At 39.3% G+C, this 27,610-nt stretch overlaps 1 protein-coding gene across 1 annotated transcript in view; it reads right to left on the minus strand.

Moving 5' to 3' along the window:
* Positions 1-18,403, minus strand: part of UBN2 (ubinuclein 2) — a 46,609-nt gene extending 28,206 nt beyond the window's left edge. The window contains exons 1-3 of the mRNA XM_062492273.1: positions 17,984-18,403; positions 13,929-14,021; positions 8,161-8,262 (exon numbers count right to left, since the gene is read on the minus strand). Coding sequence (XP_062348257.1) covers positions 8,161-8,262; positions 13,929-14,021; positions 17,984-18,403 — 615 coding nt within the window. The remainder of the gene's footprint in view (positions 1-8,160; positions 8,263-13,928; positions 14,022-17,983) is intronic.
* Between the last annotated feature and the right edge of the window lie 9,207 nt (positions 18,404-27,610).

The raw sequence follows: 27,610 nt of genomic DNA on the forward strand, positions 1-27,610 counted from the left end.
AATTTCCAAGTTAGAATTATAAAGCTGAATCTCAAAAATATTGAAGTCAAAAGAAGACAATAGAAAAAGTGGCCAATGATTAGTATAGGGGATGACAATATAAATTCTATTATTACATGGAACCAACAACCTCCATGCTATGTAAAATATACTGGAGATAAAATGGTCTGAGAACTGAAAAGTCTAGGCTACCAAAGAGTTTTAGCTAGGAAGAAGAGTTACCCAGAAAAGAAAAACGGTAAATGTGTACTTCAACAAGCAAGCTGGAGAAAGAGCCTGAACTGGAGACCTACCTGGGGATTTAATCTGAATAAGTAGATAGAAACTTCCCTAACTCATCACCTTTTATCTTTCTGGTACAGAGAGCTTTACAAGCAGTACAGAAAGACAAAATAGGAAAGGAAAAGTGGAGACAGCATTTATAAAGTACCCTAAGATGATATGAAAAGCTAACACAAGAAAGTGAGAGAATCTATTAATGGAACAAAATTAAAGTGAAGTGGTTTAATAGTTGACTTGTCATTCATCTTAAAAGACCAGGAGGACCATGCAAAGTAAACTTGAGAGTGGAGCTGTATGAGAATTTCAGAGAAAACTCATCCTTTTTCCACAGCTTTCAGAACCAGCTTCATTAGGTGCAAGGAATATGAAAGTAGAGAAAATAAAATTATCATCCACAGTGCTTAATAGACAGAGCAGACATTTTCCATTTGAGTTGACAGGGTGTGAACTGAATTGGCAAGGCTGGGGCAGTAAAGGATCAAAACTGAAGAATACAGTAGTTGCCAAGGCAGAAGGACAAAGCACACAGTCAAAGTTGGGACCATTATCATAAGAAGCAAAAGCCAATACAGTAAAGACAGATTCAGAGCAGTACAGGAAGGCCTGGGTAACACACTGAGGATTAGAGACAGTCCACAAATGAAGAATCATGAATCACAGCAAATTATCTGAATGATCAACACACTGTGTGGCACAGATCCACTGGAACAAGGCAACAAGAAAGGTAGAATTCATTCAATATATAGAGTGAATGTATTCCAAATAGTCAACAGGCAAGTAAGATCAGCAAGATGTGGATGCATAACTAAGCAGTTGAGGTTCCAACAGCTTCTGTTGAGGACTATGAATTTAGTCAGACTTTCAAAGACCTGACATTCAGTTCCTCTTAACCCTTGAGTAAGACTGCTTTTCTTTACCAGAATCCATTTTTACCCAGTGTGTACTGAACAAGGTATAGCTTTTAACTCAATGTTGTATTTTAGAAATAGGGGCCTGCTGACCACCGTGTAGCTAGTACATGCCCCCCTTTGGGCTAAGCTTACTATTTGCTTGTGCCCTAACTGAACAGAAAATGAGTATGTGTTTGTATAAGGTATTAGCAACAGAGATTAGGCTTCATACTGAAGTGTTTCCAGAACTCCCAGTTACAGGGAACATGGCTCTTGCAAATTCTAAATCTTCTTATGAATTGTTTTCAAGACCTTCGCTTTAAACTACTTCTTTGTGTGTATGAAATCACACAATTTATCTTATGAACAAAAAGAAGTTTAAAGCCCTTCACACTGTTCTGTTCTTCCTTACACACTTCAAGGGCAAGAATAAAAAAAAAAAATCTCAGACCTACAAAGAGACAGGACTTAACCAATTCCTGTGAACACAGGTTTGTCCTACAACTGATTATGGAATCATTCTTCACTTAACAAAATAAGACTGATAGACTGTCTGACCATCAAAATGCAGGTTCACATATACATTATTTTCAACTATTGTCCTTGAGCTACATTACTATGTTTTCAGTGCCGTTAATCTAATTAAATGTTTTGGTATGAAAGATAATTTTTTTTTAAGTTAACTGGTTTCAACTTTATCACTATACCAAGACCAGTGAATTTTTATGGATTATACCAATTTAGTTCTTAAATCTAGACCCACAGCAATATCTCATATTAATATATTGTCTACTCTTGTGTCCAGGTATTTTGAGAACAATCCTCAGATATTCTACTGTGATCCTTCTCATTCACCTCCCTTCCAGACCACAACCTCCAAAAGTACACATATGAAAAAGTTTTTAAACACTTCTGTACCAAGTCTTGGAAATCAGGTTTGATGCAAACATGTTCAAATGTTTTAAGAAATGCAGCTCATTATTTCTTGTGAAACAGATAATACTTAGCTAAAAGATAAGCTGGGATAATTTTTGTACCTTGCTTAGTTTATTTCTGAGGTAGCTCTAACCAGCTTGGGTTGGAGGGAACTGTTTAGTTTTCATCATCAGTAATCCACTGAATAAAGGCCAAGCTACTCAAATTATGTCAGATACAGTTCCTTCAGTGAAATGGACTAAATATCCACACAGTTCACTACACACTTCAAGATACTTCAAACATACAGAGTTGATTAATCTCTATGCTTCTTCAAGATGCCAAGAACTCAAATGCACTCTTTGGCTTTGCCATTCTGTTAAGGCTAAGTTTTCAAACAGAACCACATCTTTCCAAAACTAGAACATCAGAACTTACAAGGAAATCTTGAACAAGGTTAAGGGGAAACAATGCATTGCTTTGGTAATCCAAGGAGACATCAAAAAGCAAGCACAAAGATCTTTCCTGTGATAAAGGTTTCTCTTCCAAAAAGCACAGGCAAGTTGACGGGTTGGGTTGTTTTTCTTTTAACCCTGGGGAAGAGGGCAGCAGACCACAACAGAAAAAAAGCATAAGAGATTATAAAAGATAATATTTGGCCCAGGGTAGTCCCATAGGAGAATCCTAGTTTAGTAGTCGGGATATCATAATCTGTCAGCCTACCACAGCACCAAGAGAGAGGTACCAATACACACATTCTCCTCCTGTTTTGCTCCCATCTCGACCAACACCTTTTGTACCCTTCCATAAGCCACCAGTGCTAGGCTATTAGTTTAAGTGACCTTCACTGCAAAGAGATTACATTCTTCTCACTTCAAAAACATTTCATCTAAAGTTACAAAATGTATGACCAGTCATGTGACCACTTCTATCTGTACAACTCCATTCTTTCAGAGTTTGAGCTCTGACCTGACCCACAGTGAAAAATCTAGTTCAGTGTTAAATAATTATGTAATATATTACTTAATCTCTCCAGGTTTAATGTTACAGAACTACTAGAAGATTCTGCAGAAAAAAACCCAACAATTTCCTTTTCCCCTCATTTAACATGAAGAGCAGACTTTTCATATATGACACTTAAGACAAATGCTCTTATCAAACATCTGTTATTTTGGCAGGTTATAAACCTCCCTTTGTACTACATTAGTAGTCATTTTGTTTGTGTGCTTTTTGGGAAAAAACAAAGCTTGTTTAGCTTAAACAAGTTCATCAACTCAAAGAATAGCTGATCCTAGGCCATGATCTACCCCTCTAGTAGCTCAGATTACTTTGAAAAGTAATTTTGTGCCCTTGAAAAAATTAAATCTAGCAAAATACAGGATGTTGCTACACCCATTATTATCTCCTTCTCCTACAAATTTAAAGGGTGGTACTGTGCAGGCCACATACAAGCCTCATGTGTTCTTAAGAACCTATGCAGGTGCTGAATTTTCAGTTTATTCTTATTCTTTCCTAAAGAGGGGCATGCTTTTTTTCAGAAGGAGCACAAAAAACATGACTATTGCTTTGACAAATATCAGATGTGTTCTGCAAATTCAACTACCTTTGTTCCTCTAGCCATTTTGGTTCTTGCATCTGTATCTGTTTTATACTCCACTTTATATCTTGATGCATTTTGGGGTGAGTAGGATAAAAAGCAAAGAATATTTGAATTGAAGCTTGCCCCTGTACTCACTCAAATGCATAGGACATGTCAGGGGCCAGCTGGCAGGCACTCCCTGAAGACACGAGGGAAGTGTGCACACTGTGTTATTAAAGGTGACACAGTGCACTCGGCTAAGTGAGCACTATTCCCCAAACACACAACTTCCAAACCTGGGCAAAGTGACAATGAACAACGAAGACAGTACCAATATAAACATACCAATCCAGAACTAATGAAGCAGTTGGCAAGTGAACCTCTTAAAAAAAGAAGTTTTAATGCACCCTCATGTACTCGGTATGGATGAGGTTTGCAACAGGTCAACAAATGCAGCCTTTTCCAGATGAAAAATGCCACAGTGTTCAGTTTCTCTCAATACACTATGAAAGTATGTTTAATAATGATCATATGAAGTGCTTTTCTGTAAATTCCTCTAACATTTACGGGTTGATAGCTCAATTGTTTTGTTAGGCTTTTTTAAGAGACAGTGATCTTTTTAAAACAACAACACTCTTTCCACAGTTAGCATAAAACAAATACCTTAGAGTAGGAAGAATGAAAGAACAGTATCAAGTTGGCCTAAAACTACATCTGGTCCAGAACCTTACAAAAATGGTAAAAATTTCCATTAATGCACTGAGCTGCCATTACCTGAAGAGAGACACTTCTTGCTGGGAAGAAGTTTCTCAGACATTCAAGTTAATTCAGATATTCAGGATAACCTTACTGATAACCCATCAGTTTCAGGTTTTAGGGGCAAGCCAGGGTAGGAGAGAAGAGGATATTAAATCTATCTTACCTTTTTAAGTCTGGAAATTACAAGATAAAGACAAATTTATCCTGGAAACATGTGAAAACTGTGTATTTCATAACAGAGAAATTTAGTAGAGACCAAGCCCTTAAATTATGGAAAGCATTCTAAGGAACCCAGACAGAAGAAGAGCAGTGCTTTTAACAATGTGTCCAGAATTACTAAAACCAACACAAAACCTTTGAAAGGTTTTCTTTAAAGATGATCTGAGGTCTTGAGGCAAGATTTTGCTACAGAAGGTAAGTTCTTCCTTTTAGCTGAAATACCTGTTTTGGAGAAACTTTCCATGTAAGAGAAACCATTGATAGGCTGGTTTTGTCTAGCAACTGGCATAGGACTTTTTACATCAGTGTTTAGAAGGCTACTATGGAACCATGATTATAACAGACTAGATCAAATATTTACACAGGGGCCTGGGTTTCTCAAGAACTGAAATGCCTGCTTCCCACTGCTCCTGGTATTCACATTTAGCTTCAATTCCTGCAAGTATGGCTACGTGGTATCACTGCTTCAAAAGACACTGCTTACAGGTTAATAAGTCAACAGTTCTTTTTCTACATTCATCTGCTTGGAATGGGGGAAGCCTTTGGTTTGGACATCCAAGCCTTACTACCTTCAAGTAAGAGAACACAGCATACATTTTCATTAACACCATGTATTACTTCAAATTCCCTCTTCAGTATTGCATAGCTGAAAGCTCAGAGAGCACTGCATTCCCTTGAAGTCTCTACCTACATAAATTGCTTACATTTCCAGGAAGGTATTCAACCAACCAAATAATCAGAGGTCATCACAAGAGCAAGTAATCAACCTGATCTGGCTGGACACGCATGTGTGTGCAGGAAAAATAGAGTGGGAGAAAAATTCTACAGGCATTCCACTCCACAAAGAATGCAGTTCTGGGCAGCTCACACTACAGCAAAACCTATTTTCAACATCAAAGCAGTGGAAACACTGAGGAGTGGCAGCTTTCTTTGGAGGTTATGGACATTTTGTATAGGTCCATTAAGATAAGCAAAGATTAGGACCTGCCATCAGGATAACCCCTATAGACCAGTTAGAAACAATAGTAAGCTGGTTTTGATTTACTTTTTTTTTAAAACTGGAATTATCACAATTCACTGACTACAGTCAAAATGCTCAACCCAAGAATAGCTGCTCACATAGATTTCCTGCTTGCCTGCAAATGCATTTACCTCAAAATCTGTTTTTAAAAAGAAAGTATCTCTAAAGCTATGGAATAAATCTGTTTCAGGGCCAAAGAGCTCAGTATTTCTTTCACAACTGTGACAAGAAAAAGGACTAAAATTCTAAGGAAGCTTTCAATTTTTTTTTCTGGAATAGAGACAAGCTAATCCTGGAGCAATTGAAGAGGCACCCCTATTCACTTTTCAAGTGTTTGTTCCCAGGATATTATAGTTTTATGTGTAAGAAAGTGTGTCTTCTAAGAAGTAAGTCCAGGGCCTGGTTCTGACCTATCTCAGGGTACAAAGCCATTTCACATGAGCAAGATGTGAGCAGATGAGCAAGCCAGACACATAGAATTTCTTTCTAAACACCTCTCTTGTATCCAAGACAGAATGATGGAATTAGAGGTTTTGTTCAACTTCAATTCCTACACTACAGGACCCTTAAGCTCTGCAACAGTGACATGGACTGCAGCTGGCACACTATATTTTCTTCTTTTCTATATAAAAATGGGGATAAAAGCAAAACAAAGATGGTCTCCCTCTAGTCTGTATTTGTAACACAGACACAAGGCACAGTGATTTGTTGAGGAAAGCAATCTTTACAGAATACACCATTTCTCCTCAACAGCTTCCACAGCCAGCACATGATGCAGCCATCTGGTCCTCTAACAACTGCCTTTTGTACATTTTGCAGGGACTCTGGCAAGAGACATAAGTAAATGCTCGTGCAAATCTACTGGATCTGCAACTGCTAGCACCACCAGTGCTGGAAGGAGGCACGGTATGCTAAGTACTTATACACCAGACTTGTACCTTGACAGAGACCTGTACTATGAGTACTGCCAGTGTTCCAAATCTCCTATCAGATCTCTGATAAGTCACCGTAAATCCAGGAAAACTAGAACTTGGGTTAGGTATCATAAAATTTTAAAAGCAAAGATGATGAACTTAAGCAATAGTGAGAAACCAGATAAACCTATAGGCTCAAGTGGTTTCTCAGCAGAAATGAAGCACGTCTGTTCCTACCAAGCTGGAGACCAGAATCTGACCTTTGGAAAAGACATCTGAAGGCTTAGACACCAGTACTGTTCCATCAGCACAACCAGAAGTTGTGGGATAATGATAGATCAGTTTAATATTGGCAGGCTCAAGTTCTAGACAAAGAAAAATGACGAACTAATATAAGTTACAATAAGCACCTTCAACAAACTCTTCACACAACTTCAGACCTACTTCAAAAACGACCAATGCACACAGATAAGCTCAGCCTGCTACACACTGTGGTTAACTGCTCAACTTCTGCTGAAAAGGGTATCAGCTCTGCAGACACTTTCTGTGCACCTCACACAGGTCATAGGATCACTCACTTCTACATGCTTCACAGCTCAGTTTATAGCTCTTTACTGAAAAGTTTTAGAATTTAAATGAAGGCTTGACATAACATATGCTAAGAAATTCACTTATGTGCTTTTCTTACTCTTTTCTTGCAACTCCTTTCCATAGTCTTTTCTCTTCCACTCAGAACTGTAGCCTACTCCACCTCACAGCAGATCACTACTGCTTTGTCCAGTGCCACTCTGCACTGGAGGAAACTGAAGGCTGGCAAGTGACAGTTCTTATTTTTGGTTTGGTTTCTTTTTTTTTAAACTTGACTAAACTGCACATGTATTTCTTACTGACATTTAATAAGGAAGAATTATAGGAGGTTTCTGAGCTTTTAGATCATACACTCTTTTTTCCAAGCTTTTTTCTCATTTTCATAATTTCATATATCACCTCTAAGATATCTTCAAATGCCCTCTTATAAACCTTCTGATATCCCTGATACTGCCTGCACCAAACTAATACCTTTATATTTTACCTCAAGATGTGTTTTCATTTCTGAAAAATACTCGAAGTAAGCAGTAATATCCTGCTGTTTAACCTGTTTTGTCTCAATTTGTTCAGACACATTTAATGTTTAGAATAGCCATCCTATATTTCCTGGTTTTTAAGAGGAGCATAGCTTCCTGACGTAATGCAGGAAATCTAATGCCAGTAACCTACTAATCATCCAGAGAGCTAGTACAAGAAACTAAACAGAGATAATGTAATTTCAGTCTACAGTAAATGAAGCGAACAAATAAAAATATTTTCATTTCTAAAGCTGGAAAATTATTTGATCTGGGAACAGCTTTCTTAATTCTTTGGCGCATAATATCTTGAATAAGACTACAAATACAGTAATTCATTGGTCTCCCAAAGCAATATGCCCTTTGCATTCACACCAGCTATAGACAGGTACAAAGTATTTTCCCTTGCCTTTCTTCTGTGTTGAAAGGATAAAGCATGGTGTCATGATTTCTTGCTGCTGTGATGAGGCTTACTTACCGCTTCAGAATTATCAATGAAAGGGTCTGTTTCGTCATAGCCATAGCCTATATCGATTAGATCCTGCAGGCGATCTTTCCGGTGCTTGTGGGCCTTTCCGCCCTGCGGACAAAGCAAGTGTTACATCACTTAGGAAACATTGAAACAACCCACTAAAGCCTGCTAAGCACAATGTCTTTGGAGGAACAGTCATTCCAGGAATTAGCAGTTTTGCTTTCTAGAATGCTTCCTTGAAGATAGTGGAGATAAATAATGAAAACTTCCCCACACAGATGCATTCTGGCAAACATGCCTCACCAGAATCATCCCTGAAAGGTAGTCACTAGCTACCTTTTACTGCAAGACCAAGATCTTCCTCCCCGTCCTATGGTTTTAAAGTACAAGTGATTGGACTGCTAATGACAGAAGGGCTGGGACAATTTAGACAGTATTAAGTTTTTCAGTGTGTTACAGAGTCATTGCAAGGGAAAATAATGATAGCTTAGAGTTCATTGAAGTGTTTTCCTACACAGGATGGAGTAATTCTCTATGGCACATAAAAGGTTGAGTTTTAAAACATAAAATGTTACTTGAGTATTACAGCCAGAAGCTGCATCACAAACTATGGATGGGCTCACTTACCTTCAGGAGACAGAAAAATAATTTTAATCTGCAAGTACCCTTTCCATGTGGAAATTTCATTGTTAAGTCAAATCAAGACTCACAGCCAGCAAAAACATTCAGGAAATCTAAACCTAAAGTTTCACAAAAATGTTCTTAGAATCTAAGGCCTAGTTTTCTAGCCCACATATATTGTCAAAATTATCAATAAAAGTCTTAAAAGATAAAATTCTCAAAAAAGCACTGCTCTCATTAAAATGGAAACATCCATGAATTCAAGACTTGCTCCTGAAACTTCTCTACCTGCACCCTACAGCTCTGAGAATTCTTCGAGCAAGTCAGTCTTTCTAGCTGTGACATCCAAACATCACAGTCCACTCGTTACTACAAGAATGCAGACACTGTCCAAAGGTGGTTTCACCCTTGCTCTTTTATGAGACCTGTAAGCATCTCAACACCTCCACTTCAACAGCATGTTGGGAACCTGCAAGTTTGCAACAAAGTAAAGCATGTGCCCTTGCAAGCAAACAGCAATCTCTCACATAAACTTGAATAAACAAATTCAGTCCTAGGGAAAAAACCTCAAAAGTGAGTTCTGCTTTTAATTCACATTTCCAAGCTACATTCCAAGCTAAGTATTCCTATCAGTCCTATCATCTCCTACAATCACTCATCTGGAACACTGCACATTTCCAAGACATGTGGTGCTTTTTTAAAAAAGAAAAGTTTGCATGAGAAGGATGAGAGAAGAAAGTTAGAAAAAGGCAGCACTTAGGAATTCTGATTAAACTCTGGTGCAAAAGCTTATATAATTCATGATTCTGACTTAGGTGCCAGCAGGTTGAGAATGCTTCATAAAACATACTTCACCTGTACTGATCTCACTAATGCAAAACATCACCGTACTAGATATATCTTGCTAGTAACCATCAACATCCTGGTTTGAGAGTCTAAAATCTTTTCGCAGCAATGGTTATCCTGTAATTCTATGATTTCAGTATAACATAAGGGAAATACATTTTTTTAAATTTCCAATACATTCTGACTGTCTGAAAGTCAGAAATCCAGATATTGAACAAAGATAGTAAGAAAAGAAAAAAAAGTCTTATAATAGCTGAATGATCAAAAGCAGTCTTAAAATAATACCTGTATTCAGACATACAAAAATATCCGAACCACTGTGTGCATAATTAAGACATTTTTCTTCAGACCTGGCTCTAACCAGTTATGTTTAAGGAACTGTGTTGAGATTTCATATGATCAAGATGTTAAGGATGCAAGACTGCAGCAGAAGAATGAAGGGATATCTGTGTCAGTGCCCACTATGCACTTCAGGGAGGTTTTATCACTACAGCCTTCCACCAACCTTTTTGTCCCAGAACATAAGTAGTCATAATAATAGAGCAAATCAAGGTGTCTAGCTCCTGAAGCTGCAAATACCACTCATGCAAATATTCAAAAAAGCCAAAGATGACTTTAAGATATTAACTGTGTCATGTAACCTTGCCCAAAGAGTTTACAGGTTTAAACAACCTTTGCCCAACAGGACTAGAAGCTAGGTGGGACATACAATGCCAATACCTTACCTGTGTAAACCAGTAAACCTGGTCTTTATGGTGGATAAGTTAATAAAAGGTATAAGCAACAGAACCAGCAGGCACAAGAATATACAGAGCAGGAAGAAATGCTGGTAGAAAAGAGTATTTCAAATGCTTTAAAAATGGTCCAAAAATCTTTAAAGACAAGAAACTGTCTTGGGATAAGGAATGTACACTTAAATTGATGTCTGATCTACAGCTAGGGAAGAAAAGGTAAGAATAAGTATCTCATTTAGGCAAAGAATGATCAGCAAAATTATTATGGAATATGCATTCATTTATTTTTAGAAGCAACAGAGCAGGTAAAGAGTTGGGGAAGGACAGTTGTCTAAGATGACAATTTACTGAAGAAAGTAAAGGAAAAAGAAAACTGAGGAACCACTGAAAGACCTTACAGTTGCTCTGAATTTAGTATGATAAATAGGCAGTTGAGTTCAGCATCAATAAAGCAAGGTAATCCACACAAAGTAAGTACAAACTAAGCAAACAAAAACAAACAAACAAGCAAACAAACAAAAAACTGCATGCTCCAAATTTGTTATGCTGTTCAGGAACCACTTGAGTTGTTACACACAGTTCAGACTTTTGCTTAGTCAAGAATAGTCAAAAAAAAATGAGTGGGGACTTATTTAAAGAAAAAAAAAAAAGGAACAGAGAACCAAACCAGAAGTCATCATTATAATACTGACAAATAAGGGCATCATACCATTAATAGCCTTTCATTTAAAAAAAGAAATTAGAACAAAAGAGAACAGTAATCCAACAAGGATGCTTAAAGGTAAAAAAACACCACTTCCACACAATAACAATGTTAAGACACTACTGCTGGAAAACAAAAGGGCTGGATTTAGATGATAACATCAAAATCACATGCAATGTTCAAAAGAACTGGAAGCACTTCTGTTTCTTACAATACAGAAACTACAGAGCACTACATGAACTCATCAGGTTTAAACACAGTGTGTCTTTATATGACAGTCATCATGATACTCCAGTGCTGTAGAACACAGAAATCCAGTAATGATCTGGTAGATTTCTGGCTATAAAGAGAAAGCTATAAAAAGATTAAACACATAACCCTTGGCTTTGATAGAAACTAAGACACAACACAGACTGCCAGACAGGCACAGTGCAGTAATATCAGTGAACACTTGCTCCATTATAGTTTCAAGTATGAGATTCCACTAGTGTCAGAGACTATGGTACCATCCATTAGATGGTCCTTCATTTTGAACCAAGAGAAATTCTTACATATGTACAATATTGTCCAGGGTTCGGTATCATGTGTTCACAATAGTGTTTGATTTTACCTAGAGAATAAAAGCAATCAAAACAATGAAAATGGGAACCTTTCAGAGCAGATTTTTTATGCTGATGTCTATCATGTGCAGCAATTACAGAAGAGTTCTGAATGGTCAAGTAAACAAATGGTACGTTATGAATTTTGTTTTACAAAAATGCACTTACTCATAGGCTTTTCTTAGTATCTGCAAAATATATCAAAGAGTGTACTGCTTTGGTTATAAGTACAGGAATTTATCTGAAAAGAAGTAAAAAGTCTTCAAGGCAGACTGTTCTTCATGCATCAACTTTTCCACAAGTACTGCCACATGTTATGATTAAAAAAACTGTTTGACTCCATTTTAAACAGATATTTTAGATAAGTAATACCTAAATAAAGGAGGATATAGTACTTCCTGCAAACCTGAAAAAATCCCTTTATTTTTTCTCATACAACCATTGATTACATTTACAGTAAAGCACTGTTCAGGAATATTACAATGTAACTCCAGCTGAAAAGAGTGTCCTGCAGGGAATCTACTACATAGGATCCCTGCTCCAGCTGAAGTTACACAGTGAATGTCTCACCACAAGAGGCAGAAGATGGCTGGATGCTGTCAGAACATGAGCAATTGTACTGGGTCAGTGTACAGAGATGTGATTCCTCTGAGCATGGGTGGCAAGTACAGGCTGATGGTTCTCATATTGGAAGAGAAAGGACAGAGTTTCCAACACAAGGAATCTTAATCCCTCATCACCCTTCATGCTTAGTGGCTCTAATTTAGTGAGTGGTTCTTTATACAGAAGACATTCCCTTTCATGGAGTTGAAAGGGACAAAAGGCAAGTCAGAGAATGAAAGGGAAGGATTCAGAAATTCAAGTAGTAATGAAGATGCAAGTGCACCACAAATTTAAACTGTTGAAAATTGCAATTTGTTGTTACCTACTGCTTTCTAATGGTTAAAAGCATCTATTTGACCCTTTCTGTGACTATTGAACATTGAACTCTGGTTTTCCTAAGTCCAATAACATGTTTTGTCCATAAATGTACACGTTCAGCTTTGATGGATGCATAAACATACATGTAAAAATTGACTGCTTCCACTACCACTCCCAACTACATATATTGCTTTACATACTTACATTGACTTTCATCAACTGTAGTTAAGCAGCTTGCTTCAGACATTATAAAACATTTAACTTTAATAGTGGAAATGAGTTTTCTAAAAAAATATGATTGAAACATTTTTCCCTAACATTCAAAAATTATTTATCATTCAAATTATAAACAAACAGCATTTCGGAACAGTCTTCACAATTAATATTGGATTCTCTCAATCTCTCCAAAAGATGAGAATTATTATTTTCAGTTAAAGAATTCATTTCCTTATGCATCACAGCTAACATGCCTTGAAATAGTAATTACTTCTACAGAATGTATAGACTGGGCATTTAGAAAAATCTGCCTTTGCCAGAAAAAGAAATCCAAATAAGTCAGACAAAAAAGATTTTAATATGTATATTAATAGCAAAAGATACAAATGACTGCTCTTGTTTCCCTTCTTTATTAGTGAGGTGTTTTATTAGTAATCCAGAATATCAACATGCCTCAGCATGATGATGAGCTCTTATTGCCAGCTCAGACTTAATGACCCAACCCTACCCAAATGAATTCTTAAAGACCTGTTTGGGTGTGGTTTTTGTCAACATTTTCTGATTTCTACCTTCATTTACTAGTGAAAGGCTCTTTATGTTGCTAGCTAGTGCTGTTCAAGTCACTCACACTATACTTTCAGGAGTCAGTAGAGTATCTTTAGGCAGCTGGCAGCTATAATACATTCATCGAGCAATGATTTACTATTTAACAAATAATTTCCTATGGAAACATTCCAAACTAGTCAGGAATTCATCAAGATTCAACAGTACCCAGCCCAAAGAGAAGAACTGTTCAATAATGCACAACAGCATTACATAAAAATTCTTTCCTCCAGCACACTGTAGAGCATGAATATTGACCTGCACCTATTACCAAGTTGTATTTATACAGAAGCTTTCCCAAGAATAGCTTCACAAGCTATAACATCTATAGACAAATCTATTTAGCAGACTTGTCTGATAAGCTTGTGGCAGCTTCAAGGTACTTAAATGAAATACAGTGAGACAATCACTGAAATGTACAGAAGTCATTTGACACTACGTTAGCAACCTTATTCAGGAAAAAAAACCCCACAACATTATCTGTTATCACTATTAAATATTTGTATTTTTTAACAAAGTGCAGTAACTCACGTATTTTGCCTCAAACTTCTTGGCAAGCATTTCTACTTCATGTCGCTCACGTTGTTCATCATTAAATGGATCCTCTAAATTAACTGATTTCTTCTGAAAAATGCAAAAGTTACACATTCATTTAGTAAGAAACAGAGTGCATCTCAAAATCTATTAAATGTCAAAAAACAATACTCTGATAACTAAGTAGTCAAAACTTATACTTTAATCTCTAAAAATGATTCTGATTGTTGAATTATCATCCAACTACTTTTCTTCTGATGAGAAAAAAATCAGAAGTATTAAGATAATTACTCAGATTTGTATTTTCCCAATCATTCTACTGAACCTCAAGCATTCCATTGCACCTCAACTAAACGTGTAAGCATAAGAGAATTATGGCCATTTGAGGTTGGAAAGAACCATCTAATCACAACTCCTCTTCGACCTTTGCTTCCACTGGTCCCTCTAGCAGGTGTTATGATCCTTCTACAACAGACAAGATGCACGTGGTGTGCTAAGCAGGAGGAAAGCAGACAGAAGACTACAAAGCTCAGTAAATTATAGCTATAATTAATGTAAGTCTTCTATCTAAACAAAAAAATTACAGTGCAAGACTTAATTTCAGTAATCATAACTAGGTTAGCCACAAGAGGTTTAATATTCCAGCTATACAAATGAGGAGGGACTACCCCCTTACTTTGTTGGTGTTTTTCAGAAGAGGTTTTCACTGAGATAAAGTCAATGGCATAAATAGTGCTTTTGGTGTTTAAAAAAAAAGTGATGGCAGAAAAACAGGGCAGCCCTCCTTCAAAACAGAAAAACACTAAGTTCAGAAAAGCAAGATTCTTCCTCCATAGTACAAAAAAGCCAGTATATTGACTAAATGGTGACCAAACCAGCTCACTAGCATCAAGACAAATCTAATGTGGAAGGTAAGCTAAGCAAAGCTGCAAACACCACATAATTGTAATATATTTTTCAGGCTGAATATTTAGAGCAAAAAGTAACAGAAGCTATAGTTACTCCTGAAACATAAATTACAGCCACGTACTTATTTCCTGCAGGCAAAATGAAATATAAAATACTGCTCAATTCATGAAGCACCATTTTCTCTACTTTTAGTTGGGAAAAGCTACTCCTCATCTTCTGCTAGGCATACGTGTCTTTTTTATAACTGTGAAATGAGACAATGTTGAGCTTAAAGATCAAGTAAAACTTAGTACTTAAGTGTTAACTTGCCTCTCTCCATCAAACACTAAAAGCTGACTATCAATTTGATTAGTCAAGTATTACTGAAAACTCAAGTTCAATTAAATTTTAGTTTTGACTGTTTCTAAATGATGGATGGCTCTCAAACTAAGACATTGCTACTTCAGCACCTTTAGAGCCTGTTTGACAGAAGCCAAGTTGAGCTTCTGGCTCATCCACTTCGACTTTGGTTTTATACACCAAGTCTCAGTTACCCCAAAAGAAATGGGAGTGCACTTTCACTTCTGGCACCATTTAAGGGGCAACCACATGAACTTACTACTCACACTCAAAACTTTATATAATTTCTCCCAAAAGATGAACTCTACGAACAACCCTATCACAAGATGTTCTCCTTATCAAGACAAAAAAAGGACAAGGACAGCACAAGTTTTTTAAATAAACATTTCCACTAGCTTCTGATTCAGCATAAGAACCTAAATTTGGAATTAAAAAAAAAAAAGACAGAAGTTGCACTGGCAGATAGTTTTGGGATTCTCTACCACTACATTATTATGCAACTATTATTATCATGGCCTATTAAAGCCATATTTAAAGTTATGCCTGTGCACCAGTCCTTGCCTTCTTTTGGGAAACTTTTCTTGGTTGCTACAGTTCCAAGAAAACTACAAAACTACAAGATAGAAAGACAAGCTCCTGACTTTGTAATGTTTAATTTTAATGGGAAATGTTACAAAAAGTTGAGCAACTTCTTATGAGGGAGAAGTCAACAACAGCTTCCAGAAAAATCAAATCAATCTTCATCCTACAAAAAAATTGCATAGTAAAAATAAAGTATCTGAACTGCTAATTTTAAATTGAAACATTACTAAAACAACAAATTTTGAAATCTTAAACTCCACTTAAAACCACAACAATAACTGCCAATTAGTTGCTACCTACTTGGAAAAAAACAAATCTTAAGATTCTAAGTCCTCCCTAATATTAGAGTACTTTTCTAGGTTTTACCATATAACAGGCAAAAAATTAAACTGACAGGCCAAGTATACAACAGGTTTTAAACATGAGTAAAAGTCCAGAATCACTTTAAAAGAATTCTAATTTATGACACTGTTTTACATATTAAATCAAGTGATTGTTCCACAACCCAGAAACAAAAGGGCCATTATGATTCATTTACTTTAATTTGGACTCTACGGAGCTGAAAAATACACAGTTTCTTATAAAGCATTACTATCACTGTCTCTACCTTAAAAGTAGATTCTGATCCCATTTGTACCAAAATCCCCTAAATCAATGCTCTCCCACCCCCAGAAGACATGAAATTTGCATCAGAACTACATTAGAAAGACACATTTTCCCTAAGTATGTGATTAAGATACTGCCAACCTTCAGACTAAAAGGTAGTTATAGAACTGGGAACTGCCCAAGGGAAAAGTCAGCCTTCAAGTACTGAACCACTTCTAAACACTAACACAATTTTCACCTTCACAGAACTGCTCAGAAAGATTGCACTTCAGAGAGCAGCATGATTATGCTACACTAATTCTGAGGATTCATAACTGGCACTGTTTGCCCACAACAGCTGTAGGACAAGATGAACAGAAGGAACCTTTTAACTTGCATGACAAGATCTGAGGGATTAAAATCAGTCACTGATTTTTCTGTCTTCCACATTTGAACACAATCCAGTGTGTATATCCCTCCTACAGCAGAAAAAGTGAGCAGCCCACTAACTACAATTACAGTACCGTCATTACCTAGAAACACTTTGGTTCATAAGAAAAGTTTCAGCCATATTCAAGTTTGTGCTGGATATAAAAATCCCATGGTAGTATCAGTACTGATATTTGATACTTGCTTTAATCACCAGATCTACCACAACCTTCTTAGTAGTAGTTACTTACTTGCCCTCAGCCTTTTCCAGTAAGAAATATGCTTTTTCTAGAACTGTGTACTGGATTAAAGAGATGCCACAACTATTTAAATCAGGTACAACTTCATTGGTATCCTCAACTAAGAATGAGCAGCTCAAGTGTAACCAGCTTAAGGACATGCATCTCTCTTTCCTACTTGGAACAGTGGGCCCTGTTCATTGGCTAATGCTGCTTGCTTCCTAAAGTTGTCTGCAGGAGCTTTGTTCTTAAAAAACAAAGTAGTTCAAATATCAAACACTTTTTTTGCTTGGGAGGAACAAGCAAAGGAAAAACACTTTGGGTTTGTTTTTTTTTCTTAAGTTCTCAACACTTACAGGTGTGATTACCGGTTCAACATAAACTCTCATTTATCCGTGTCCCCTCCAAGACTACAAAAACTCCTCTCCAAGTCTGCTAATGATCACTTCACTGCTTCTCGAGGCTTACAGGAGAGACGGGCTTTATTTACATGCACACAGCCTAGGCTCAACCCAGAATACAGACCGGTGTGGTCAGAGTTTCGTCCAGCCGCCGGTAAAGAGCTCCCAGGAAGGGAGGATGAAACACCTCTCCGGGCAGGGAAGGGGAGCGGCAGGGAGGTGAGCCGGGGTAAGCGGGACACAAGACATTGGGGCTCCTCCGCCTCAGCCTGCAGCAAAGGCCGGGAGCCCTTGGCCGGCTCAGGGACAAGTGGGAAGCTTCCCCTTCCCCCCAGGGGCACAGGCGCGGCCTCAGCACCAGGAGGAGCCCGCAGCGACGGCGAGGCTGCCGGACTTCCCTCCAGGACACCGCCCCTCCCGCCGTACCGGGACCACCCCCGAGCAGCAAGGGGTAACCGATAACACCAGCGGCAAGGCCGGGAGCCGAGAGGAGGAGGAGGAGGAAGAAGCGCGGCGGGGCTCGTGCCGGCGGGAGGGGAGGGAAGAAGGGGAGGGAGAGGTCCCGTACCCGCGAGTCCCCGCACAGCAGCAGCTCCGGGTAGCTGAACTCCACGCAGCCCTCCTCGGTGGGGTCCTTCAGCACCACCTCCAGGCGGACCGTCTGGCGGAGCGGGAGCGCCTCCCGCGGCGGCGGCGGCTCCTGCCGCCCGCTCTGGCGCGGCGGTGGCGGCAGCGGCGGCGGCTCGGGCCGGGGGGGCTCCCGCTGCGGCGGCTGCTCGGGCCGGCCAGGGTCGCGGGGCGGCTCCGGGCGGGCAGCGCCGTCGCTGGGCGGCTCGTGCGGCGGCGGGTCCGGCGGCGGCGCCTCACGGCCCGCCGGAGGTGGCTCCGGGTCGCGGCCCGCCGGCTCTCGCTCCAGCGCCGGGCTCTCGCCCTCGCGGCGCCGCACGGGTGACAGGCTAATGAACGGCACCCGGCGCGGCTCCGCCATCCTCCTCCGCCGCCGCGCCCCCCCGCCGTCCGCCGGCCCCCGCCTCACACGTTCGGTGACACCGCTCTCCGCGCTCCCTCCCACCGGCCCCGGCTCCTCCCTCTCCCTCCTCCCCGCTCCGCCGCCCGGTCGGAGCTACCCCTACGTTCTCCTCGCCGCCCCCGCCATCTTGGCGCCCCCCCACATAAATAGAGCAGCTCCGCAGCCCGCGCAGGCGCAGCCGGGCCCGCGTCGCTGCTGTTATTGCTCAGCTTCCCCCGGACGTCAGCGCGGCCGCTGCCGCCTACACGCCGCGGGCGCCGGGCCCGCCCCCGGTTGCCGGGGCGATGCGCACGCCGGGCCTGCAGCCGCGGGGCCTGCGCAGCGCCCGTCCTCCCGGGACTGCGCGGGGAGGCCGTGGGGGCCGCGGGCCTGCTGAGGGGGAAGTCCGCTGAGGGGTCTAGGAGTCTGTGGCTGCGGGTCAGTCACCAGAGAAAAGCCACCCGTGCGAGGAGAGCGGCTGTTCCCAGCCTGAACGGCGCGGACGCACTGTGTATCGGTAGCACCAGCCCACGCTGAGTGGAACAGCAGAGGACATCGGGGTTTGACAAAATCGTGCCGTATGGCGGGGTTGATCGCAGCTTGTTCCTATAAAGAGCAGCCGCTGCCCAGGGTGCCGGTGTGCTTTCAGCGGCAGGGAGCTTGTTCAGCGGCCGTGCCTGGTCTGTGGGGCACCAGCTCTGGGGAGTAGTTCTGGCTTGTTGGGAAAGAGCTGCTCGAGAAAGAGGGCACAACGCAAGGAGGGCTGGGTTTGAGCAGCAGCGAGACTTCTCTCATGAGCAGGAGCTGCCTGCAAATACTGCATGTGTTTCAGTCTGTCACCACCTACTTTGACAGACTGATGGCTGGTATTTCCAGATGGAGGTATGCCACCAAAGCAATGTGAAGTTTCAGGAAGCTTATGAACATCATGAGCGTTGTATCCCTCTAGCTTCATTGGAGCAGAGAAAAAGACATTACCATTTATGGGGCACTTTTTAGTCTCAGAAATACTAAATAGGAGTGGGTCTATTCTCTTTTTAAAAAAGGTAGTTATGCAGAGCAAGCGATTTATATCTATTATTTTACATAATGATAACAGGCTATTCTGTGCATCCTATTACTCCACTTTTCAAACTACATCCATCACTGTGCTTGATGATTTCCTGTCATTGCATAGGAAGTCTTTTGACTTGACTGCTTAATTTCAGCTAGACACAGAGAAGAACAATGTTACTGAAAGTTATAACATCACTAACAGGGAAAGGCGGGCATTCCAGAGTACTGCTTGCAGCAGCAAGTCACTGGAATGACTGGCCCGCTCTGAGAAATGTAAACTTTCCTTTTGAAGCTTGAAACTGTGTTGAACTTTATAGTCTAAGGGACTTGGTTTATCTTAAAGCCTTGCATATTGTGGTGAAACTACCAAGCTTAGTAGAGGTGGATGTATTCCTCAAGTATGTTTCCACTCATAGTAACATAATTTGGTACTTGCACTTGTTCTGTCTTGAGAATTTCATGCAGCTTTTAGCTGATGCACAAAATAGGAAATATATTTCTGGATTAAAACTGAGTGAGCATCCTTAAGTTCCAGATCTGTGGACCCTGCTAGGAAGATTCTAATTCTCATCAAAGTTTCTGTGTCATCTATGCCATTAAATCCTGTGATGGTAAAAAGGGGCTTTTCCTCAGAAAAAGAGCAGTTTATTGCACATCAGAAATCTTATGTGACAGTCACAGGCTCTTCTGCAGGTCTGCTGAACCTTGTTTTCAATTACCAGATAGGAGACTAGACCTTGAAATAAATACAAGAAGAATACAACAGGTAATTTGTTCACAGATAATACTTTGATATATCCATGGGAAGTGATGAAGATATAATGTGTATTTTAAATATATAATGTAAAAGTCCATTCTTCTTTCAGTCTCCTAACTAAGATATAGGGAACTACTATACATAAGTAATCAATGTGGGGCACATACTCCACAAGAAAATTAGTTTTACAAGTATCTGAATCAAGTGTTTCATATTCTTGTAGTGTAGATATACCTGGAATCACATCTTGGTCATATTTTTAACATGCTTTTTAGGTAGGAAAAAAAAAGCTGGAAAGGAACAATCATCTTCCAACCCATGGTAGGGTTACTGAGAAAAGCAGAAATAGTTCTTGGAAACAGTTTCAGGTAGCCATTTGTTCGGAGATTGCAGATCTTGATATTAGAAGCAGCCTTTCATATCTAAGGTTACTATGAAATAGTAATTCACATGTCCCCTCTTCCTTTCTCATAGGAGTTTAATTAGACCAATAAACCCTTGTATTTCTATATTATCTAACCTCTAAGCATCTTGGTGTCCACATAATATTTTTATAAGGCTTAGTACTTGTTTATGCAACTAGACAAACAGTAGTTCTGGATCTTTGCATTTAAAGTGAAGTCACCAAAGACAGTTTGCTCTGGATTGGAGTATCTGAACTAAATTAGAATGAAATCTGGCAGCAGATCAAAGCACAGCAGTTAGTGGAAAACATGTTAACATTACATTTGGTCTAAGATGCTAGAACCATTTGGAAAAGAAAACAACCAAATTCACTAGATCGTAAGCTCTCAAGGAATTTGGTTTTGAATACACCAGGAGAGTTCCAGGCCTGTGCCATTTCAAACACTTCAGTGGCAGTTGGATTTATGATTTATCCATACTTTGTATTCTGTTTTGCTATCTGTTTTGTTCTTCGTCATTAAGCTCCATCTCAGGTATTGTCTGTACATAGTTTAAGGTGCCGCCCTTCTCAGTGCAACACAAAATTTAAAAAGTAATTTTTAAAAAGTAATTAGAGATGTTCTGCCAACTACTTTGCTTTCTCTTGGGATATGGCCATGTTAAAATAGTCCAACATCTAATACAGATTCCTTCCCCTTGTATGTTATCTGGAGGACACAGAGATGCACATTAAGAGTTTAAAAAAATTTAACAACTGCACAAAGAGAGTAATTTTGAGGTGATATTGAAACTGCTTTTTATTTCACTGGTGAAAGCTAGTGTGAGAGGATCAGACAACGTGGATGCTCGGAACCACAGATGCTAAAGCCACATCAGTGAATTTGTTGACCTGCTTTAGTTTCAAATACAGAAAACAAGTGACAGACCAGCAAACTGCAGAGGCCTCTACTGTGGTGCAGGTGGGATCCTCCTGTTCTGCTCTGGACTGGCTTCTCCATCTGTAGCACTCTCATGCTTTTGGGCTGTTTGTGTTGGTTGTGGTAGAGTCAGAGCTGTACCCTCTTGCATTACAGACCAGTGGTCACTGCTTTCCTGGACCTCATGGAAACCACTGTGTGGCTTCCTCTGGGCTGGACATTCCACAGCAGCAGGCCCAGGGTGCCACCAGAAAGCAGAGCTGTCCTTATCATCACTTATATCTGTCTCCAGGGAGCTTCTTTTCAGCTTCAAAGGCCATTACTGTACTTCTATGACCTATGAGCCTCTTATCCTTGGATGGGAATGAAGGAGAAAACATGTTCTGCTTGTATAATAATACTATATAATAAGCTTAGGTGGCATGTAATGGCAGTTTCCTGAAGGTTGGAACTGGGATCTACATTAGAGGTAGCAGCTGTAGTGGCAGCCAGCTCATACCAGTGGCAGTCACATCTCCATTGCTCAAAAGTCTCCAAGACACTTCTGTCAGGTTTAGGCTTGGTTGGCTTTTATTTTGTTGTGGGTTTTTTCTATTTTTTTTTTCTGAGGATATCCTCATTTACCATCAGCTGCTTCCTCACTATATCCTTGGTTTCTTATGGTCCAAATATACATCTTGTTGGTCCTTTCACTGGAACTGCTGCCACAGCAGCTGCAGCTTCCATTTCTGTGTCAGGAGATGATATAGCTGCAGGTAGGTTGGTGTTTATGTAGCTTTTACTAGAACTACTGCTGCATCACAAGAATCCACTGCACCAACAACATGGCTAGCATTGCTGGTTTTCTGTTTAATGGGGATTTCTGAATTCAAGTGTGTTTTTTATTTAACTTCTTTTTGCTCTTACAGTTTTACTAAATTGCTCCCTGCCAGATCCAGAATCAAGAAATAAACCACCCACTTTCTTTCTAAAATGAAACACCAATGCCTTTCATACCATTTAGAAAACTGATTTATCTGCAGGATCCCTCCCCGTCATATTTTTACTACTGTTGTTCTTTTAAGTAAAGATACTGTTTCCTGAAGAATATATCTCTAGCTTTCTTTCCTCAGGCACATGTATTTAACAGCTGTTTTCAGCAGCTCTGCCACAGCCTGAAGAAGTCTGACTTACACTTTTCAGTAACGTAAACTGTTTGGAAGGACTGTAGGCAGGTACAGGAACTTCCAAATTCACTCTAGGAAGGCTGTATGCATTAGCTTCAGGTAATTAGGATTTCCTTTGACAGGGCAGTAATACTCATTTGTTACAATTCCAGGGCAGAGGAACTGTGAAAATGAACTTTATCCCATACGTTTTTATTTGCTCCCTGTAAATTGTTCAAGCCTCACTTACTGGAGAATTTGTGCTGAAGAGACATTGAACTCCTCTCCAGAGCTTTAAGAAATGCTTTGAAGAAATCTGACCAAAAGTGCAAGGTTTCAATGGCAATAGGAAGTTTTAAAAACAGCAACAATTTTTATGCAAAAAGTAGTTAACTGCTCCTGTAACTGGAAGCGTTTTTACCCCTAGAAGTGGATTTCAGTGCATCTTTTGCTCACTTGCTGAGATGAGGAGTGGTCTTTCAACACCATGTTTTGTACCAGAACAACATAAATGGCATGACTGTGTATCTCAGACGTAGCTGATGAAAACAAAATGTTGGCTTTTATCTCACGTAAGCTAGAAATCAGAGCAAGTGTTCGTGTGAAAGAAGGGATTTACAGGAAGGGATGTGTCATGGTAGTGTGAGTTCTTCAACCAGAGGTGGGGCTGTTAGGGTATCTATCATCCATACTGTTCAGAAGAATATTCTCAATGAGAAATTTAAAGCTGACACAAGTTCTGAATGACTGGTGATTTTTATGACCTACAGAACATTGTAACATTCTTTAGGATAATACATAGGAACCTCAGAGAAAATTCAAACCCTCAAGAGCTCCATTTAGATGGAGCTGCAAGTTACGAAGAAAAAGCAGAGAGACAAAAAGGAAAGAAGAATTGCATCCTTGCCGAGGATGCAAGCTTGCTCTTCACAAGCTGCTTGGAGAAGCTGCTGTGGGAACATCTTCTGAGCCTGGAGAGAAGATGAAATATTAAGACATTAAATATCGGCTCCTAAGTAGGTGCATTTACCAAGCAGAACACAGGTAATTTCTTCCTTTGGATAACAGTAGCAGAATCAATTGTAACTAACAACACTTTTCTAGTTACATCTTATTTTTTACTTAATTGTTAATAATTGTTTCTGCTTCTGGTGTCAAGATTTCTTGCTGGAGCAAGCATGCAACTTTTTCTTTACAGTTTCCTAATGTTAAGGGTGAACTCAGTAGAGTTTGACAAATAAGCTGTAAAATTCTACAGTAGTAATGATTCCAGGTGGTATGTGGACTCTGTCTTAAATGACATTGATTTGGGAATGTTAACCCCTGAGATGTTTTCTCTGCGAAGGAGTGAATCCCTAGGAAATTCCTCTTTGCAAGTTTACTCTTTACTTTTCTAAGGAGGAAGAAAAAATAGAGGGGGAAAAAAATTAGTTAACTTCTAAGTGATCCCAAGAAAATTAAAGCTACTGAACTACCAACATAACAAGCAATAGGACAAGATAAAGTAGACCTCAAATTGCATCAAAGTGGGTTTCAATTGGATATTTGGAAATATTTCTTCATCAAAAGGGTTGTCAAGCAATGGAACAGGCTACCCAGGGAAGTGGTTGACTCACACTCCCTGGGGGTATTTAAAAGGTGTGTAGATGTGGCAGTTAGGGACATGGTTAGTGGTAGCTAGGGTACTGCAGAGTGAACTGTTGGATTCAATGAACTTAAAGTTGTCTTTTTCAACCTGAATGATTCGATCGTTCTTTAAAATAACCTTTTAGTTGAAATCCTGGATTTTTTTTTTCTTTAATATAGAAAGAATAGCAAGAAAATTATATCAGAAACACAGAAGGGATTGACTAGAGGAGTACCCAGTAATACGTGCAGGCACGTGTGCACACACACACACATTTTTTCCTTAAAAATACAAGTATATAGAAAGGGATCAATTTCAATGAAGTGGCAAAGAAACTTAAACTGAGGAGCATCTGCCTGTTATGTGTTGATTGTGACAGTCCCTTCAACCATACCTAAGCAGAGTTTAAAACTGAAAAGGAGCTGTCTTTGAAAAGAATAGACTTCCTTAATGGTAGCTCTTTTATGATTCACACCTGCTAATTTGAAAGTGTAAAAACACCTAGATGTTTACAGAGATTGAGACGATTATGTGCTCTGGGGAGTTGTCCCTCACTTTTTTCCTCATTTGCACCATTTCTTTAAAGATACTTGTGGCATGGTATGCTTATCTCCCATGAAAGGCCTGTTCCATCAGGCCAGCAGCCCTGGAGGCAGCCGAGGATTACCAGGCTGGCTGAAACTTTAGAGTCAGGTTATTGTCTTATCTCTGTATTGTTGTCTGCTTGTTTTATTCTCCCAATGGTAATGAAAGCCACACAAGAATATGAGTCATGATTTCCTGTAGCTCTACCACCCACCTGTAGCAGGAGTAAGGAGGACTAGCCAGGTAGGGAGTTCTCAGTTTGAATTGCAATTTCCACACTAAAAGCAGTAGTAATGCTGTTTAATGAGGTAAAAGGGTGTGGAAGTAATTCTCAGAAGTACAAAAGGTAATGTGCCACATATTTGCCCTTGCTGAGGTTTCCTCTTGTGGGTGCTGACCTAGGACAAGACAAACACTGTCCTTGAGAACAGATTCAGGCAGACTGCTGGCTGGAGGAATCTTGGGCACTCGCCACAGCAATACTTGCTAGTTTTTTAGTGAAATAAAAATATTGTGATAATTATAGGAAACTTATTAAATACAGTAATATATTTAAAACCAATATATCTACTGTTCAGGCAACACCTGTCAAGCAATGTTCATTCTCCCAAAAAGGAGAATATATGTAGATGGCAAAGCAATCTTCTAAAAGTTATTAAGACATACAACGTATTTGCTGTGACCTTGAAGAAATGTTTTTCTTTTTTGTTCCTCCTTTCACTTTCAGACTGATTTTACCAAAACTCCAATTTCCTAACCAAGTTTTTTAATGCCTCTCAGCACTTTGGAAACTGCTTTTACTGATGTAAGTTCCACACCTAGATAAGTGCACATTATCACAGACAGCTGAGAGTGACTGCATAAACAAATTACCACATTTTTAATATTCATACAAGCTTATGATCAGAATAGTCAGAAGCATACTTTGCATGTGCAGTTCAGCATTTTCATACTTCCATGATTTTATTTCCAAGCCAAATTGCCTTCAAAAAAGCAAAGCACATATTTATCACCAAGAATTAACTACATACTGAACTTGCAGATTCAACACAAAGCCGTTTTTGATTTTATGCCACAGCATAAAATTATTATGATTTAATGCCAAAGCATTAAAAATAGCATCTGAAAAATTACATATGAAAAACGATTTTTCATACATGAATAATTTAAATAGACAAATGAAATTCTTTAAAACTATTTTCTTTCCACCTCAAGTTGGATTTTGCGAAGACATGAAATATGAAGATTTTTGAGCATATTAAAACAAGTGTAGAATAGCAGCAATAGTACTGACATTTTCAAGAATAGAGTGGACAGGATACCTGAAATGCTTGTGAAAACAAGCTATATTTTCTGTATAACAGTTCTATTTCAAATGTAAATTTTCTGACCTTAAAAGAATTACTCCTGACATTGGTAAATAATAGTACAATCTACTCTTATCTGAACACTTCCTCTCTGTTTTAAGAGACTGATTATTCTTAGTGATTTCTAGTTTTCACAGGACTTAACATTTTACAAATGTGAAAATATCTTGCCTGGGATGCCTGTGAAGTGGGAGTGAGGCAAGTCATGCTCAGAGATGGTGCAAGGGGAGGAAGGGAGAAGTGGAAGACAGCAGTACTTCAGCAGTAGTCTGGTAGTCCTGCAAGGCCCATCACATTAATGGGGAGACTGGAAGGGAAAACAGTAGGGAATAAGAATGTGCAGAATGAAAAGTGGACACAGTGATAAAACCTGCTTGAGAATAACTGGCTAAATGAGTCAGGAGTCTTGTAAAGCTTGCCTCAGAAATTACTTTGTTTTGACCAGAAAATAGCTCTTCTGCCTTTAAATGGTGGGGAAAACCACCACAATTTTATGTAGACAGCTTCTCAGTTTGTTCAGTAATGATTAAGTTCAGCACATGTGGTATCATGAATAAGTCAGACAAAAGTAAGACTGAACTGGTAGAATGAAAACACTAAGATAATCATCAGAATGGGAACATAACAGACTTGGTTTATCGGGTTCTGTAATTTAATTTTTGTAACATTTTCATAGTGGCAGTTTTCACACACAGATTCATGAGACACAACGGCATATAATATGAGTTAATTCACCAGCTCTGCAAAATATGATACTGAGTTTTATCACATAATGGCTCCCCATATAATGGCCTCACCCATTAATGTAAGGCAAGAAAAAGACTACAAGTAGCTTTAGAGTAGACATGCACAATGATTCCATAATGCTTAAGAAGGACAAAATTATCTAAGAAAATTGTAGTTGTTACAATGAGCAATGCAGCTGTTGGAATCAGAGCATGGTTCTTTTCTACATGATGTAAACAATGTCAACATTATTACACATGTTCTTAGAATGTTACCTTTTATAATTCTGCACTGTTGCATGTGTTTTTTCACAGAACTGACCCATGGAAGTTGCTCACTGTGATCAAGGTGGAGTCTAAGGCTCATCAGTCATTTCCAGTTAAGGACCAGCTAAAAGTGTGGTTTAAGAACTGCAAAAAAACTCAACACAATTCCTAGGTTCATGAAACAGCATATGTAATATCCCACTTTTTCATTTGGTTCAGCTGTATCTGGGAATCACTACATACTATGAGACAGCATATTTCCTGTTCAAATAACTGGAGACCCACAGTCTTGAAGATCTATTATAAAAACATATTAAAGACTATTACAGATTTAC

The sequence above is a fragment of the Cinclus cinclus genome, chromosome 4 (genome assembly GCF_963662255.1).
Source record: "Cinclus cinclus chromosome 4, bCinCin1.1, whole genome shotgun sequence".
NCBI lineage: Eukaryota > Metazoa > Chordata > Aves > Passeriformes > Cinclidae > Cinclus > Cinclus cinclus.